This window comes from Hippocampus guttulatus, chromosome 13, assembly GCF_054856545.1.
Source record: "Hippocampus guttulatus isolate MCC_2025c chromosome 13, RoL_Hgut_1.0, whole genome shotgun sequence".
Lineage (NCBI taxonomy): Eukaryota > Metazoa > Chordata > Actinopteri > Syngnathiformes > Syngnathidae > Hippocampus > Hippocampus guttulatus.
This window is the reverse complement of record NC_141273.1, coordinates 481,783-499,580: the sequence shown is the minus strand read 5'-3', so window position 1 is coordinate 499,580 and position 17,798 is coordinate 481,783. Positions and strand designations below refer to the sequence as shown.

Here is a 17,798-nt window from a genome sequence, read left to right as displayed (position 1 = left end):
TGCCAGAGTCTGGCCCAACAAATAATTGGGGCCATCTAAACTCATTCACTCCCAAAGACGTTTTTAAACGTCTTTTCAGACTTGGTCCAGAATTGGCTGGTACTGAATGAGTTAAGCAGCAGAGCTACAGCGAGAGCCAATTTCGCCGGTGGTAAAACAAAGAACGGGTGCTAACCGGGGCGCTCGCACTAGCGCCCTGGAAGAGGGCCATTTGTCGGCCCATTGGCCCGTAGCATGCGCCGCTCACCGACATATCCGAAGCCCTTCTCCCCATTTGACATCGTGCCAGGGGGAACGAGGCCCAAGGAGGAAGGCAATGAAGAGTAGGCCGTATTTTACAACGCCCGTTTGGACGAATTTAAAGACACAAAATAGCAAAAGAGAACGGTGACGCAGGTTGTGACAGAAATTGGCCTGCACCAACGTGAAACGAACTTTTTTGTTCCATTTGATGAGTGACGCATCATTGATTTCCATTTTAACGGAATCCATCTCCATCTCCGCCTTCGCCTCCGTGACACTCACCCTGTAACGCCGGCAGCTCCTGGCTGGGGGGCTCCACGGTGACACCCGGAGGGGGGATGGGCAGACGGACGCCCAAGTATTGCAGGTCGATGGACAGACTGGCGTCCAGCAAATTCATCTTCAGTCCAACTGAACAACACAGCAGCAGCGCATTGTTGGACATGTTCAAGTCAAGGTGGCCAAAGGCGCTTACGTCTTTTGCGAAGGTTCGCAGAAAACAAGATAAACACATTTAACAAACAAAGGTCCGCTTGCCTCAGTCGAACCTTTGCAGATTGCTAAGAGCTGGTTGACCGAGACTGTGCAGGTGGGGAAAAAATAGGTTGCAAGCATCTGGGTTATGTTTTACAAAGCCAATTCTAATGCAGTTGGGATGTTGCGTTCAACACTTCTATTGACTTGAGTACGCTACAAAAAGACACTTCACGCTAAAACGGATCCAACGTGATTATTTTGAGCGAATAATCATTCACTTGGAATTTTTGGGCTGCAACACGTTCCAAGAAAGGTGGGACAGGTGGCAAAAAAAAATGGAGTAAGTTGAGGAATGCTCATGAAACACCGGTTTGGAACATCCCACGGGCTCCCACGAGCTCAGCTAAGATGGACTCAGGCAAAGTGCAAAAGTGTTCTGTGGTTTGACGAGTCCACATTTCATTTTGGGGGGGGGAAATTGTGCATGTTGTGTCAAAGAGGAACCCCTCCCCCAAACATGTGGTCTGTTCAAAAGCCAGCATCTGTGATGGTTTGCGGCCGCGTCGGTGCCAATGGCATGAGGAACTCATCCCGCCGTCATTCAAGGATCGTCTTTTTCACGGAGCCCCCCGCTTCTTTCGGCGCGACAACACCAAAGCACATTCTGTACGCGTTACGACAGCGTGGCTTGGTCATCAAGAGTGCGGCTAACTCCACTGGCCCGCCTGCAGTCAAGGCCTGTCTCCCACTGAAAATCCATGGCGCATTACAAAGCGTCAACAGAGACACTGAGCTGACGCAGTTCGGACACCCCCGGTGTACCCTGTCCCCAAACGTTTATTGGATGTTGTGAAAAGGAAAGGCGATGTGACACGGTGGTCTACATGACACCATCCCGGCCGGCCTTTTTTGGAACAATGGCAGCCATAAAAGTTAAAAAGGTGAAGGATTATTTGGTCAAAACAATAAAGTTGATCAGTTTGAACATGAAATATCTTGTCTTTAAATAGAGGTTGAACATGATTTGCTAATGATGGTATTATGTTTTTCGGTATGCCTAACGCAGCGTCCTTTATTGGAATTGAGTTTGTAGATAAGGTAACGGTAATTTGAGAATGTTTCATGCCATTATGCTATTTGGCGAAGAAAATTCAACTTTGTTTGCATTGGGCAGCTTTCAGGAGAAAGAATAATTGAGATTCTGACCCTCCTGTAGCACCGGGTGGATGATCTGCTGGTGCTTCATCATCTTCATGTCTTTGACAAGAACTTCCTCAAAGGAAGCAATTGTCTCTGCTGGTGGAGGGGGGGGGGAAAAAAAAGTCAAAACAGGAAGCTGCGAGCTTAGCACAAAGAATAAACGCTGGACCGGAGCCACGCCTGTTCCAGTGGATTGGCACGGAGCAGATGAAGGTTTACCGTGGGGGCCATCTTCGGTCGGATGCTCCAGGTGAACATCTGCCAGCGATGACACAAGCTGGTTGTTTGCTTCCTGCTCTTCGGGCTCAGCGATATGAAGTTTGAGAGCCTCCTAAAATGTAAAATGTCTACTTTGTTGTTTGTGCCCTCCATTGTTCTTATTTCTAGAGCGCATGGCCTGAAGACGACAAAGTTCAGGCCACTCGGAAGGAAGCCGTCGATGGCCATTTGGACACGTGCCATGGCTCAGTCTCTAAGTGTCAACAAACTCACAAAGAGCTGATCCAACATCAACTTCAAAAAAATATGAAAAAACACCATAGAAGAGGGAACGGAACCGATTGTAAGGTAGTAGTAAAAGGGGGCCCACATATGACCCGCCACAGCAAAAGGAGTCAGTCGTATTTCAGAAATGAGATTTGGGCATTCTGAAAAGAATGACCTGAGCTTTCCGAGGATCATCAGCCATTGCGCTACGCAACTCATCACTTCATTAACACAGATACAAATGGGGTGATACAACACGCCCACTTGGAGCTGCGTGCCAATGGCGATGGTAAGCGGGGGGGCAAAGGCGTCATGCCAATTCCCTGTTTCCGGAGGGCCAGCAAACTAAAAGTCAAACGATAACAAAGGTACGTTTGGCTGCATACGGGTGGTGGAGCATGCCATGCAATTGGGGGGGGAGTGCAAGTAGCTTTCCGCTGGTCAAAAAATTGATTTTTTTTATGGCTCACCCCACCACTCAAAATGGTACGGGTGTTTTTGGGTTTTTTCCGATGGCCTAAAATGTCAAACACTATCTGTTAAGAGTGTGCCTTGACTTCCTCCATCTTGGTCGGTGAGAACTGGACTGACAATGGCCATTAATTTACATCTGACAATAAAAGCAAAACGGCCTCGGATTGATGTAAAAGTAGTGCTGCATACCTACTGGTGACCGATAAAATACTTTGGTTGCGAATTATGCTTCGGAACCAAGAGGTCCATACACGGGAAACCCGCTCATAAACTCTTCACTATATGGTGCCAGGACATTTTATCCAAGTCGTTAGTTACCAGAGGAGACATCTTGCATACAAAGAAGCGTCTCGGTGACAAACTACGCATGGTTGTGTGACTGCACCAGCTACCTTGGAGGTGAAAGAGATAAATAGCTGCTCCTCAACTTCTTCCAGGTTTGGCTTCATGGTCACGTAGGCAGGGTCGTCCGTCTTCAGTTCCAAATCGGACACGGCGTGTTGTCGCCGCCGAGCCTTCCTTTTGCTCTTCAATTGTTTTGGGGATGGGATCGTTGGGACGTGCGCAAGAGGAGCCGGTGCGTTGGCTTCCCCAGAAACATCAGCCGGACAGGGAGGGGTCAGCGAATCGGTGTTCGGAAACTCCACTCCCATTCCGAGATGCTCCTCCGTCGAAAAAAAGTGCACTAAGTCCGCAATGGAAGGCGTCGGGGACAAAGCGCCACCGTCCAAAGAGGAAAACGTTGGTGACAGGGTCAACGGCAGCGCGAGGGGAGACAGTTCTCCCGGGAAAGGCAGCGGCTGTTCGCTCTCTTGAAAAGAGAGAGGATCGACAGTTGGGGAATCAGAATGCATCAGGACAGGAGAGCGGGACGGATCGTTGGCTGGAGTTTCGGAAGGCAACAAGGGGGACCCCAGTGAAAGACTCTGCGATGTGGGCTGGAACACTTCAAAGGAAGGGTCCACGTAGGGCTCCGCAGGAGGCAACACTGTATGCCACTGAAAAACCGATGGGCCAGACTCTTTGCTTAGCGGCAAACTTTCAGGAGGCTTGGAGGAGCCAGAGTCCAGATCCATTGCGAAGGTGACAGACAGAGAAGGCAGTGGCTCCGGTGAACTCACCGGGGACAGAGACTCAAAGCCAAATGGTGAACAGGGAGAGTCGGGAAGAAAATGACTCGACTTGGACACTGAGGGGAGTGCGGTTGGCACGTCGGGAGCATCTAATTCAGTGTTCAACAGTGGAGACAGTGATGAGGTAGTAAGAGTTGAACAAGTACAAGTCTTTTGGTTGGCCAACACCGCTTTCGCCGGGTCAGGAGCTGAACGAACCAGCACACGATCAAAAGTCGCTAACGGTTTCGGATCCGGCGAGGTCTCTTTAGAAGACGGGCTCGAGATTTGTTCTTTCCTCAAGACATCTGCACTCAATGCGTCTGATTCGCTTGGGGTAGGATCCCGGTTTTCAGGTTTCGAGCCAGACGACGCGTTGATAGTCTGATTATCCGAAGCGGTCCTTGTTCCGGTTTGAACCTCTGCGGAAACTTGTGTGGTGGCGCAAGATTCCAATTTGCTCTTGGCTGTCTTGGTCTTAGTGGAATGCTTTTTCAAGAACAGAGCCAAGGCCGGCAGAGGAAGGGGCCGTTTAACGCTCGGCGTTTGCTGGACGTCGGACTGACATTTAGGCTCAGAAACAACCACTCCTTGCGCAGCCCCACTCGTTCCCTCCGGCGGAAGCTCCCTAGAGGACTTGGGAGACTTCTGGTCTGCATTGTGAACATCTTGGCTTGTGGCTTTCCCTGCGGTCGTTGTAATGTTGGTTTCCGTCAGTCTTTTTGAGGCGCCGAAAGAGTCCACGCTGCATCTCGTTAAGGAAATGTGCGCCTCTCGAATGAGGTCCCCAATTAATTGCTCTGCCGGCTGTGAGTTGCTGCCAAAGGAAACAACAGGAAGACTGGTGATTTACTGAGAACTTACAAGCCGGTCGTAACAAGACAACAATCTAATCGCAACGATCCCGTCAATCAACCAGAACCAAGACGGCCTGTTCATCTCGTGAATGTTTCACCTGATCCGCGATTAGCTGCAGAGCAGATCAACTAAGCCTCGAAACATTCTATTCTCGTTTGCAGAATGGGGTCGGTTCCGTGATACAATTAGCATCTGAAGCAGGCGACGGGGAGGCCAACATTCTTCTTGACAGAAAACTCAAGCTCAGTATAGGAAACAACGTGTTGTCGTGGTAAACGTACAGAGACTAACAGCTTTATCTTTTAACGGGGATCTGAAAAAGACACCGCGGGAAGAAGCTCTTACCAGGTGCTGTTCTTCACAACTTTGGGTGCGGATCCAGAGGACGTTTCCTGGATGCAAGTCACCCCCGAAGATTTAGTATCCAGACAACTAGGAGCTTTGTGATTTGCAAGCAGAGACTTCAAGCTTTTCTTTGGCGCTTGCTGCGGACCGGTTGCTTCAGCTCCAGCCTGGTTGGATTTTAGCTTCAGGCCTCGTGAACCGACACCATCCTCCCTGAGTCCCTTGGCAAACGGGTTGCAGTCCACTTTCAGCTGAGCAAACTGGCAGTTTTGGTAGGCAGTAACAGCCATGAACTCAGTCTGTTGAAATGTGAACGTGGCCACATTTGAGGCGTTCAGCTCAATGTCTTTAGCAGCTTTGTCCGTCTGGACCACATGAAAACGCGGAATATAGCGATGCATTGGGTGCAGTATGACATTGCCCTCCTGGTCGGCTGCGTTGCCGGTGAGCTTCAGCTTGTAAAACGAAACGGGATTCTGCATCCAGTGGTGACCTGTGGCAGGCGATTCGGGGTGCGTGAATGGAGAATTTGTCACGTGAAGTTCTGCCTTCCCGGCCATCTGCCAGCTGCTGCCGGTCCACGTGTAGCGACTCTGGTCGACCAGCTGAATGTCCATCATTAAAACATACTTCTCGGATGGCTGCAAACCAGAGATGCGGAAGCGACAATATGGAAACATCCGGCTGCCTTGCTTGGTCAGTATCATCTCAGTTGTACACCTAAAGAATTCGTTCCACATGTTGTTGTTGTCCAGAGTTACTTGGATGCCTCTGCAAGTACTCTCAGGTGTCAGGATATCCCCTCTGGGAGGTTTGCTGGGAGCGCGCTTGCTGCAGGACGGTCCTGACTGCATGTCAACTTCGCTCGTCATGGTGGCCTCTTTGGAACCATTTGAGCCTTGCAGGCCCCGGCCCGCGTGACCAAAGTGACGAGGCAGATAATCGGCATCGGGCGCCGCTGCAGGGCTGGCCGCCCGGCCGTCGTCAAACACCATCACTTCCTGTTGCGCCTTAGAGGCCATGGACACATCCCACGCGTCTAAGGGATGGAACCATTTAGCATTTTGTATGTTTTACCAGCGGGCACAAAAACATCCTGCAAAAAAAACAAACAAACAAACAAAAAAAAAAGTACTTTACCAAGCGTAATGATGTGACTAACAAATGTTCTAATGCTAACCTGTTCATAAATCTGCATAGTTGCAATCGTCGTAAACATGTCATAGCATGCAAACGAGACTGTTTATTCCGTACTTAACATTTAAAAAGCCTTTTCGATGAGCTGAACCTGAAACACTCCCAATTAGCTCAGCACACATTAATCCCGGTACGTTGAAAGGTCTTGGCAAGCTAGAAGTGCAAACTTCCTCGTTTTGAGACAAAATAGCATCTGGACTAGACACAGCTAGTAGCTTGCTTGCTAACATGAAACAGGTTGACTTAACAGCCAACCATTTTCTATACCACTTAGCCTCAGTAGGTTCGCAAGTAAACTGGAGTCTATTCCCAGCTGACACACTGCTTAGGAATAGTACACCATGGACTGGTCGCCAGACAACCATTCGCAGTCACATTCACAGTAGCAATGTGACAAGCGGAAGGCATCTTTGTGGAATTTTCTTCAGGAAAAAAAAAAATGGAACGAGCACTTCTGGAATCCTCCGTAACAAAACCATTTATTAAAAAACAACTGATTCCTAAAGTGTCCTCTTCTAAAAATAATTTGCGCTGCTTTAGTCGCGATTATTGGTCAAATGAGGTCATTTGAAAATGTCATTTTTGCCACATCATCTTGGCGAACCCCTCGGAATATTTGCCCATATGAGCTTTTTGGTGTAAATTTTTAACTGAAACTCGTCAATCAGAAAAAGGATTCCCCACAGAGCAGACGAAACGAATCGGGTCCAGAAGAAATGATGAGGAAAAACTTTTATAGCCTACTGTTTTATGTGAGTTTATTTTATTTAACAGATTATAGGCGCTATTACAAATAAACCATCTCTTTCTAAAAAGCTCCCTCCCCTCCGCCCACCAAACACGAAAAACTACATTTTTCATGAACCCATCATCCGATTCCATCATGCTAAGACACAGTCTATGACAAATTGGTATTGATGGCAATCTTGTCGCATCGCTATTCCCCGCCACAGACAATTCATCGTATTCAATAAACATATCCAATTTTTTTTCCAACGCACCCATTATCTGCATTTGAAATGTGGTTTATTTTGAGCTCAAACAGTGACTTAACTAGAAATGACTGGTTGGATATTATATGATATACCACAAGTTAACTTTACAATAAAAGCTCGATTTACATTTTTTTTGTCTGCATGGTGCTTTACATACAACATATCCTGCTGCCTAACCAGGTATCATGCAACCAGGACTTAGAATCGGCTAACTAGCCAGCTAGCATGTTAGAGAAACTAGCATGCCAGCAGGGCCTGAAGCACAACCTCCACGAAACACGACCATGCGTTGTCGTGACGTCACTCAGTTTACCTTCCACACGGTTAAAAGCTTCTACCGCGCGGACATCGTGACCTCAATCCATTTGATGGCCGTTTCTCCTCTGTTCGCGTCTCATCATCATCTTGCTTCCTTGCTTCCCCCGACCGCGGCTAGGCTAGCAGCGTGCTGCCGTCTGTAGGTCGGTCAGTCATTCGGTCGGTCCGTACGTGTACTCGTTACGTCACGACGCGTTTTTTTGCGCTCTCTCTCCCCGGCCGCCATTTTGACACCGTGCGGCGGCCACCAGCATCCTCTCCGTCTTCGGTCCGACGTCGTCGTTCCACCGGGACCGTCATCACCGTCCCCAGCGTTGCCGTCCGACAGCCGACGGCACCGCGTTGGCCCCGAAACAAATTCGGTAGGGTTTGTGCTGCGGCGAGAGCCCCAACAACAACGTAGGACCCCCCCCAAGTGGGACGTGTACTAGTCTGGAGTAACTCAACTACGACGTGTCGTAACACAACAACGACTCGTTGGAGTCGTGGTACTGTAACATAACGACGGGTTTCAGATGGTGCAACGACGCGCGTAGCGGTGTGTGGTCAACTGCGACGACGTGTAGTATTACAACTACGACTGCGTAGGTACGACAGTACTGGGCTAACGACGCCGAATTTGAGTAACAGGCGTTACCCGACACAAAATGGCGGCACTATTTTTTTTCGTCCAAGGGTATGGTAGCGGAGCGAAGTAATTACGTACTTTCAGTGGGGCGATTTCAAACAAGTTTCAGTTTAAACTGTTTTTCTGCATGGGTTGTACGGTCTTTCTGTAAAGCTAAACTGGATTACTGTAATTTTGAGAACGTTTGTCGACATTTCTGTCGATGTCAAAAGTTACAATTAAATCTGGACTGTATTGTGGAAACCAACAACATGCCTGTCATTGTAAATACTCAATATAATAATATAGTTTTAAGCTTCATAGGCCACACCTCCCCGCCATCCATCCATCCTTTATCTGATCCGCTTATCCTTACAAGGGTCGCAGGCGTGCCAGATCCTATCCCAGCAGCAGGCCTGAACTGGTTGCCAGCCATTCGCAGGGCACACACAGACAACCAATGGTGCTCACAATCACACCTAGGGACAATTTGGAACGGTCAGTCATCCTACCCGTGCTTGTTTTTGGAATGTGGGAGAAATCCGGAGTACCTGGAGAAAAACCGCGCAGGCACGGGGAGATCATGCAAACTCCACACAGGAAGGCCGGACCCGGAAGTGAATCCTGCACCTCTGCGCTGCGAGGCTGACCTGCTAACCGGTCGACCACAAGGACGCTCGCGTACACTATAATGTATGGTACTTGTTGTTCCGGTCCTGTCACAATGTATAATTATCTTTCAAGCCACATATTCAATTGCCAGCTATTATGCTGTTCAATGTTGGATATGCTAAGCTTTAACACGGTTCCTGCCAGACGTCTGTGAAAAGTCTACTCAAATCACCCAAGCGCTCAATTTCAGCCCAGCACGCAGCAACGTCATCTCTTCGTGAGGACAATTATTTGTCAGAAGTGCAGCTCTTACTCTCAGTATTGCTATTCGGCGCTTTTTAATGTGGTGTAAAATCTGAATTTTGAATCACATGGTGCAATGCAAAATTGTTTATTTCGAGCCTTGCCCGTCCTGAACTGACATGGTATCGCATAATGTTTGATGGCACTACTGGTACGTGCAACCCTAGCCTGACTAGTGCGCCATAAAACATGTTTTCATTTGAGCCAACTATTAGGTGTGTCCCAATCCCAGATCGATATCAGATTGGTCCGATCAACAAAAACGGTTTCGCATCATAGCGGTCAAAATAAAAAATGTCCGCTATTAGCGCTCATATACAAGCATCCCGTTCCAGACTGCGCTCCCGCTTCTGTCCAGCAGTGTGGATGTACAAAAAAATATCTTGATCCATGAAAGTCTTACATTTGTGATTTTCTAGCAAATTCACTTAGTGGTTAAAGTCAAATCAACTTTGTCAAATGGGCTCGATGTGCAACATCCAGCATATATATATATATATATGTATATACTGTATATAAACATAAACATGATTTTTAGGGAGATATTACAATGTTGGTTAGCCGATAGTGGCCGCGATGGGCAGGACCGGCCCGGAAATACACCGGCCGTTGGGGAAAATTAACAGGTTTTCCCGAAATTCCAATACCCCGGCTTACAATTGTACAAAAAAATTGATGTTATTAATTTTTTATGCAGACCATTGTCATTGTTAACTATATTCATTATATCTACCCGATGCTCTAAAGTAAAGCGCGGCGAGTCTCTGGCCTCGAAATACACAGCTAAATACACTGGAAATGGTTTCGTGTCAAAGCCTCTCAAAGGGTGTCCTCTGCGGTCTTGTTTTTTTTTTCCACTGTAGGGCATAAGTAGCTGCGCTGAGTGTGCGGCAAAAATTTGCCGCAGTGTCGTTTGGTTCTTCCATGTTGCGCGGAGTATGGTTGGTCAAAGACTAAATCGGGAGTCACCCAACCGTTCAAAAACTGAGAGATACTTCACACCATTGCAGGCCAACCAGTCCTCATCACACAGTCTGTGTGAAGTGGACCACCAAAGAAAAGTAACTTCAAAGAAAATGGCGTCGTGTAAATTCGGCTTGTTCCTGCTCCGCGATGAGCTTGAGTTTGATGAAATTTGATTCCATCAAACTCTTACTGCGGGTGGTATGCACACGCGTGGCCAGCCACCCCTGTCCGCCCCCTCACTGAGGCATTGCGCCATCCCGCCGAAGAATTCCTTGGTCCCGCCCCGCCACCTATTGGTGAGCGCAAATAAATTTGGTGTTCCATTTGGCAGTGCCGAGACCAAGATTATGTGGTTTCAGTATGACGCTTGCCTCATGCTACATGTTAGCATCTTCAATATGGTCTTTTGAGCGTAGATATTGAGAAAAAAAAAAAAAACCTTCGCAGGCAGCTGAAATTTTTAAGGATAGCAAACCCTCGAGGAGGAGGAAGACAAAAATAATGTCCTTTAAAGTGGGATGGTTGTCAAATGCAGCGGCTTTGAGACACTCCGAGACTCCGTTGGCAGTGACTATGTTGCGGTCAGGTCGGTATCAGTAGCTTGACTCCAAACTTGGTGAAAATGCTAATTTAGCATAAGCACCAGCGAGAATGTGTTAGCATGAAGCGCTAGCTTTACATTGCAGGCAAGTTGGTGCCAGTTGATTGCCTGAACTCGGGCTAACAACTGCTAGCTAAGCAACGTTTTTAAAGCATGATTGTTGCAAAACGACTACAACCAATCTGGAGAATTTAAGAAGTCATTACTATTGTGTCCCGAATTAAAATGAGGTCCTGATCTCATGTGATGTCCCTGAAGCAGCATGCTAGCTCACCGAAGGTCAAACAAGAAGCGAAACAATTTTTTTTTTTTTTTTTTTTTTTAAAGGAGCAACTAATGTTGTCGTTTGAACCTCAATAAAGCCTTTGCAATCTCAAATGGTGGTGTTTTGCTCCATGGACGTTTATCGTGCCCCTCAAATGCCATCTATTGCCTTGTCAGGGCGCTCTAGTGATTGCACAACGTGATGCTCACCGCTTTAATTAGCCACTCAACCTTGGCAGATGTTGATGTGATGTTTTCCTTCCGTTTGACGTCAGCGACCCTGCCTACAAAGGTGTTAGAAATAAAGAGTTTTTAATTAGTCACAATAAAACGTCGACATGAACAAGCCAGTTAAAAAGTCCCAAGGCAAGTGTGCAAAATGTCTCAAGTGCTATCCGGTCCGTTCACACGTGAACGACTGCGTCGTCGTCCTCTTCCAGTCCGTCCGCACCCGGCTCCTGGCCCACTCGGGCGTCTCCGCGGGGGTCCGCGATGTACCTGTAGTCTCCGCCGCCCCCGATAGCCAGCGCGGCGCCGGACGCCACCATCAGCCAGTCCTGCTCCTCGTCCTCGGCGCCCCGCCTCCAGGGGGCGCTCAAGCCGTCGCCCTCTTGTGGGCCGGGTGCCCCGCTTGCCCCCCCGTCCTCCGGGCCTTCCCCCTCCAGGTTGACGTAGTGCGAGGACTCCTTGCGCCGGGCGGCGGGCGAAAAGCTAAGCCGCAGCTCCTCCAGCAGGACCGCCAGGTGCTGGAAAGCGGGCCGACATTTGGGCACCGGACTCCAGCAGCTGTGCATCACGTCGTAGCTGAGAGGTCACATGACATCATTGTTATAATACTTTGGAGTCACGTGACATCACCATGCGGCGATGACAATCTCGCATGAGCTCATCGCAGGTTTGGGTGACGGTTGCAACATTGCCGAGGTCGCGTGACATTGTTAAGATGTCGCAGATGAGGTCACACAACACCGAGATCACGTGAAATTGTTGAAAAATCACTCGGATGTCATAGCCAGCCGGGGTCCCCCCCCCGACATTGTTGCGAGGTCACAGTTGAGCGCTCACTTGTGACGCGGCATCGTCATGAATGTCATCGCCGAGCCGTCACATGACACCCCGAAGGACTCACATGTCTTGTCTGCACTCGGCGGGTTTCTTCAAACGTTCTCCTCGGATCAGGTACTCGTAGATCTCGGAGTTCTCCACGCCGGGATACGGCGTCTGGCCGCGGGTCATCACTTCCCACATGGTGACGCCAAAGGCCCACTGACACACACACACAAAAGCAGGTTTTGATCACACATTGCTTCAGTGAGTGAAGAATCGGTGACATCATGTTTGTTTGCGTGATGTCGTCGGTTCGCAAGTAAACTGGAGTCGTAGAGACTCGGAATCATTCATCATTCCCTCCTCCCAAATACGAGCACGCCAATTTTGGCACGTTGATTTTATGTCGTTGTTTTGATGCATGCCTCCATTTTTTTTTTCTGTTACACCTCCTCTACAAAAACATCGTGCCACCGCAACTAGAAATACTCTCAGAAATGGTTATAAATCCACCTCTGCGTAATGCTGTACCCGTATTAACAAAGGAAAAACAACTATAGGTCAACTTTTAACAAGGAAGAGTGTCTTTTTTTTATTTTTTTTTATGTTGGTCAGTAAAAGATTTAAAATGCATCCATTTGCCTGAACTGACCCCCGAAAAAAAAAACAAGAGCGCCACTGCCATCTAGTGTAGTGGATGTGCAAATGCACAAAAAGAAAAAGTTTGGCAACGCTTCAATGGGCACCGTCAATGCGATAACTGCCGCATGACTTTGACACGCGCCAGATCACCGTCGACCAAAGCTATTCCACCGCGGGACATTTTTCAACATTTTCTTAGCACGAAAATGTGTGCTCCAAGAATGCCATCGCGCATTTTCGTTCTTTATAAAGATATTTTCACAAATCATGGATATATATTGCTCTCGAGTGACCAGGAGTGGTGCACTCTTCCCAAGATGCATTATGGGATACATCACGAAATGTGTGTGTAGTACCACGTCGCTCTGCGTGGTGTAGACGTTATCGGCCAAGCTTTCCAAAGCGATCCACTTGACGGGAAGCTTGGAGACGGATCCTTGCCGGTAATAATCCCCCGAGTAGATCTTCTTGGAGAGACCAAAGTCTGCCACGCACACCGCCATGTTCTCATCCAGCCTGACGCAGAGCAGAGCGACACGTCACGCCGATCGTCCGCCGGCCGGGGCGCGCGACCGAAAAAGCGCGAGGACGACGGAAGGGAAGCGCGACGACGGGGACCGACATGCAGTTGCGGGCCGCCAGGTCCCGGTGGATGATATTGCGACCGCTCAGGTATTCCATCCCCCGCGCCACGTCCAACATGAACTGGACCAGCACGCGCGTGGACAAGTCCTGACGGGAAAGAGGCGGACATCGAGCGCAAGCGCCAGTTCGTGCGGAGGCGGCCGGGTGAGTTGTTAAGTCAGTGGGCTGTCATTGCTATAATACGAGCACCCCCCCCCCCCCCCCCGACCGCGTGCAAAAGTTAACGGTGGCGATGCAGCCGCGCCGACGGGACGTACGAAGGGCTGCTCTCCCAGTCTGGACAGGAGCAGGAACGTGTGCAGGTCTCCGTGCTTCATGAAGGGCAAGACCACCATGGGGACGGGCAAACGCCGGGCGTGACGCCGGTGCAGACTCACTCCTGCGGGCGCAAGCGCGGCGCCCGTCAAAAGACGGCGGACTTCGGTAGCGCGGCGGGGGCCATCTTTACCGATAAGCTGGATGACGTTGGGGTGGCGGAAGTCCTTCATGCGGGCCGCCTCCTTCAGACACTGCTCGACGTCATCCGACGAGGTGACGTCAGCTGGACGCGCCGCACGGGGGGATGGGGGGGGGGGGGGAACGTCATCGGGCTGCGAAGTTTAGAAGGCGAGCCGCGCGGGGGCGGGGCAAACTCACATTTCAGGACCTTGACCGCCACCTTCCGGGCCGGGCGGCCGTCCGCCTTCAGGAAGGCCTCGCGCACCGACCCAAACTCGCCTAAACGCAAACGCGGGCGCCGTCAGTCAACTTGCGGGCAACGGGGCGGCCGGCAAACGAACGGGTCGTCACCTTTGCCCAGCATGTGTCCGAGTACCAGCAGCCTCTCTGGAATGAGAACGTCCTTCAGTTTGTTGTTGAGCTCCTCGCTGATGCCCAGACTGTCCACTAGAGGGAGACAGACACACAAAACGGGAGTGCATCAATTAACTTCGTAGTGGGCGTGGCTAAAATGTTCTCCAAAATAGTTCATCTGATAAGCAAATGGAATTTGTAATCGATTGGAGCTGGATAGTTCCTGGGGAAAATCCCTCTGTTGGCAACAAGTGAACGATTCTGAATTTCAGACTGGTCCTTGCTTCCTACAAACCGTCTCGCTGACTCTGCAGTCCAATAAAAAGTCGCTTTGGAACATTCCTACCGCCCAACTCACGTGTCGAAACGAGCTGGTCCCCGGCGCTTCGGTTGAAGGATCGAGCGGCCGTGAAGGAAACCGTAGCGTCGGTGCCGTCGGGTGAGAAAACCCAACTGAAGACAGCGGCGAGGGGGGGACAACGACATCTCACAGACACAGACAAGGTGGACTTCGGATTGTGACGCCGTCCCGTACCCAAAGTGCGTTTCCTTCCCGCCTCTCCGAGCAAAGGTGGAAAAGAGCAGCGCCAACACGGTCAGCGCCAGAAGGGCGAAGAGGACGCCCACCCAAATGTGGGTGCGTTCTGCGGGGGCACCCGCGGGTGCCGCCATGGCGCCTGCATGGTCCCAAAAAAAAAACGTTGTTAGCGTGACTGGAACACGCTTATGTGTCATGAGCACGCCAGTGGGCCAGTTGCAAACACACCCGCAGCGGGCAGGACCACAACGGGGGCGCTCCAGGGTCCGCATCCCACCGCCGTGCAGGCCGAGACCCGCACGGAAGAGTTGAAGAAGCGACCGCCGCTCGAAAGGCGGGCCCGCGGCACCTTGAACAGCAGAGGCTCCTGGACACGCGGGATGTCAAAATTCATCCCGGACGAATCGATCGCGCCTTTAATCAATAATCGGAAACGCTCGGACAATGTTCAATCGTCACCCGTCATTCGATCCGGAGGCTCCGTGCACACGCGCAATCGCGCGCTCGTCACGGGACGCTTCAATCCAAGCAATGACCTCACCTGTCGCTCCCCTCCCAGAATCCATTGCACCTTGTAGGCCAGCAGCTCCCCCTGAAGCTCCTCCTCCCGAAGCTCCGCCCAGGCGAGGCTCAGCTGCCGCTCCGACAAGTCGAAGGTCAGATTCTGAGGGGCCGCGGCGGGTACTGCGAGGACAAACGGAGCGCCTTCGTCACGCAGACCGGCTCGCCCTCCGCGGCCGCCCCGACCGGAGACCGGCGGGTCACCTGACTCGGGCGTCGCGAAGCGCAACCAGGGCGAGAAGGCCGACGCTCCCACCTCGTTGACGCAGGACACCCGCGCGCTGTAGTTTGAGTGGCGGGTCAGACCGGCGAGGACGTGACGGTGAGGAGGGACCGACACCGAGAACTCGGGCGGGATCGAACGACTGGGAGACAACCGCTGGAGCTGGGAGGGAAGTGGGGGGGGGGGGGGGGGGGGGGACACAGACCCATGAGACTAAATGAATGGCGATGTGTGCGAGACGTGCTAACGCCCCCGCACACTTTGCGCAAACGTCATCACCTTCTACTCTTCGGCATTACCTGGACAACGCAGGCGGACAAGTCGGAGTGACCCGTGAAGCCCGGTTGCCACGACAACCAGGCCTCGCCGTCCGGCATCCCGCCGACCTTCAGTCCAGCCGGAGCCGCCGGCAGCGCTGTCGTGAGACGAGATGTCGGGATGCTAAACGCCGCCGCTCGCCAAAAGGCACGCCACGCTAACCCACGGGCCGTTGGCCCAATGGCGGTCTCACCTTTGATGAAGACGGTTCCCGTTCTGGACACGGAGATCCCGCGGGCGTTACGGGCCTCGCAGTAGACCTTCACCGTCTCGTTGACACCTGCGTGCCGACGACACGTCACTCGGGCCGGTTGGCGCAGCGGGCCACTTGAGAGCGGGATACGCAAGCTCTTACCGTGGACCCAAAGGACGGAGGGGGAGGGGGAGGCGCCTCCCTCCTGGACACCTCCCACCCACCACAGAACCTCCACCGGCTCAGGCGGTCCGACGGCACCGCAGGTCAGGTTGAAGGGCTTGCCGGGAAGCGTGGACACGTCTTGAGGCTCCTGAACAAAGTGGGGGACGCCTGGGGGTGGGGGCACACACGCAGACTATGACAGCAGTCCTAGGGAAAAAAAACACACGAGACGGCTCTTCACCTTCGACCGTGATCCAGGCCCGTTGGGATGAGAACGTCTGTCCGCGGAAGTCGACCTCGCACCAGTACTGGCCCGCATCCTGCTGCTGGACCGACTTCACGCTGAAACACAAAACTGGACTTTGGACTCGAACTAGAATATGGAAAAGGACTAGGACCGGGACCACTTCACGAGGTTCTGGTCGGCCGCTTCAGGGCAGCGTCTTAAAATCCAAATGTGTGTGGAGAGACTAGGCGGGGATTCCGGTGAGATCGTCACGCAGCTTGACTGGTTTCAGACTGGCAAAGTCTTGCGGGGAAATCGAGGTCTCTCGGTTCTCGCCGACTTCTAGTTCAACCGGGACGCTCTCCTTGGTGCTAGCGTGACAATTATTACGGCCGTGACCACGCGGCGAAGGTGACAAACAGATGAAGCCAAGTGGCAACAAGCAGGACAGAGAGAGCGGCTGACGCGGAGCCCCTTTTGGGTTGCGGGTACCTGTGGTAGGTTTCCCAGTGGTTCTCCCCGAGGGCGATGAACATCTGGTCGCTGCCGAGGAGCCGAGCGCCGTCCTTCACCCAAACCACGTCGGGCTCTTCCACGCCCTCCGCGGCGCAGCCCAGCCGGACGGCGTTACCCTGAGAGGCCGTCTGGTTGCTCGGGTGCCGGCTGAACGTCACGCCGCCTGACAGATGACACAAAAGACACCTCGCGGCCTTTGTTTTGTTTTGTTTTTTGGCGCAAAAAAAAAAAATCAACCGTAAACGCTCCTCCCTCGCACACACGTACGCAAACGTGACATCATCCCTCCTTCCCGTACATCCGTGCCGACGTCACCCCGCTGCGGTGATTTTGATGACGTCAACATGGCGTTTCACGCTGGAATTCCAAAGCATCGGAGAACGAAGGAGGCTCGCGCACACTTTCAACCGCGTCAAAGTGCGAAAATGGATCGATTGAAAGTTGAGAAAAAAAAGTGCCATTTATTCGAAGGTATCAAGTAGCGCACCTGACCCTGCCGCAAGCAATCAATTGGCCGATAAAAAAAAAAAAAAAGATGCAACCGACGCGGTGCACTCACCGATAGCGCAGCAGGTTAGCACAGCGACCAGCGCGAAGCTCAGCACCAGCCCGAGCATGTTTTGTTCGTCCGCCGCTAGCGCGCACGTAACTGACGTGCCCTCGCGAAAGTGAGAAAGTGCACTTTTGACCCCCCCCCCCCCCCCCTGCCCGCCCTTGGTGCGCTCACAAACACGCTTGGCCGCTTCGATCTGACGTCAACTCGCGGCGCAACAACGCAGAAGGAAAAGCAGGAGAAGAAAGTTCCTCGTCGGCAGGCGGCTTGGTGACCACTGGGGGGGGGGGGTAGGTTGCTGTCGGGGGGCACCGCTTTGCC

The 17,798-nt window shown here is 51.6% G+C and overlaps 2 protein-coding genes across 7 annotated transcripts in view; both read right to left on the bottom strand.

The window, feature by feature from the left end:
- The window catches only part of mgaa (MAX dimerization protein MGA a), a 21,698-nt gene extending 10,291 nt beyond the window's left edge, over positions 1-11,407 (bottom strand). For 3 of the 5 annotated variants that reach the window (XM_086127359.1, XM_086127364.1, XM_086127361.1), the window contains exons 1-6: positions 7,701-11,222; positions 5,196-6,291; positions 3,273-4,809; positions 2,140-2,251; positions 1,927-2,016; positions 526-654 (exon numbers count right to left, since the gene is read on the bottom strand). In XM_086127359.1, coding sequence (XP_085983485.1) covers positions 526-654; positions 1,927-2,016; positions 2,140-2,251; positions 3,273-4,809; positions 5,196-6,217 — 2,890 coding nt within the window. In that variant the 5' untranslated portion in view covers positions 6,218-6,291; positions 7,701-11,222. Of the gene's footprint in view, positions 1-525; positions 655-1,926; positions 2,017-2,139; positions 2,252-3,272; positions 4,810-5,195; positions 6,292-7,700; positions 11,223-11,268 lie in introns of those variants that run through there. The other 2 variants (XM_086127360.1, XM_086127363.1) reach the window with 2 other exon arrangements.
- On the bottom strand, positions 11,354-17,798 carry tyro3 (TYRO3 protein tyrosine kinase). 2 transcript variants are annotated; one of them, XM_086127368.1, is made up of 19 exons: positions 17,484-17,798; positions 16,901-17,087; positions 16,424-16,524; positions 16,180-16,350; positions 16,018-16,104; positions 15,806-15,921; positions 15,488-15,668; positions 15,264-15,406; positions 14,951-15,089; positions 14,720-14,861; positions 14,543-14,637; positions 14,182-14,277; positions 14,029-14,109; positions 13,841-13,933; positions 13,650-13,771; positions 13,370-13,479; positions 13,104-13,263; positions 12,188-12,324; positions 11,354-11,862 (listed from the first exon to the last, which is right to left on the bottom strand). In XM_086127368.1, exons 1-19 carry the CDS (start codon positions 17,539-17,541, stop codon positions 11,463-11,465), a joined length of 2,619 nt encoding a protein of 872 aa, XP_085983494.1. In that variant the 5' UTR covers positions 17,542-17,798; the 3' UTR covers positions 11,354-11,462. The 2 variants fall into 2 exon arrangements, with proteins under 2 accessions (XP_085983494.1, XP_085983493.1); XM_086127367.1 differs by lacking the exon at positions 17,484-17,798 and adding an exon at positions 17,192-17,458.

What these genes read in the sequence shown, in the direction of transcription:
- tyro3 (XM_086127367.1), bottom strand. Translation starts at nt 17,270, where the DNA reads ATGTTGACGTCATCAAAATCACCGCAGCGGGGTGACGTCGGCACGGAT. An exon ending in CACTGGGAAACCTACCACAG is followed by an intron (nt 16,525 to 16,900) that starts GTACCCGCAACC and finishes TTTGTGTTTCAG; the next exon opens with CGTGAAGTCGGTCCAGCAGC. An exon ending in CTTCGCGACGCCCGAGTCAG is followed by an intron (nt 15,407 to 15,487) that starts GTGACCCGCCGG and finishes TTGTCCTCGCAG; the next exon opens with TACCCGCCGCGGCCCCTCAG.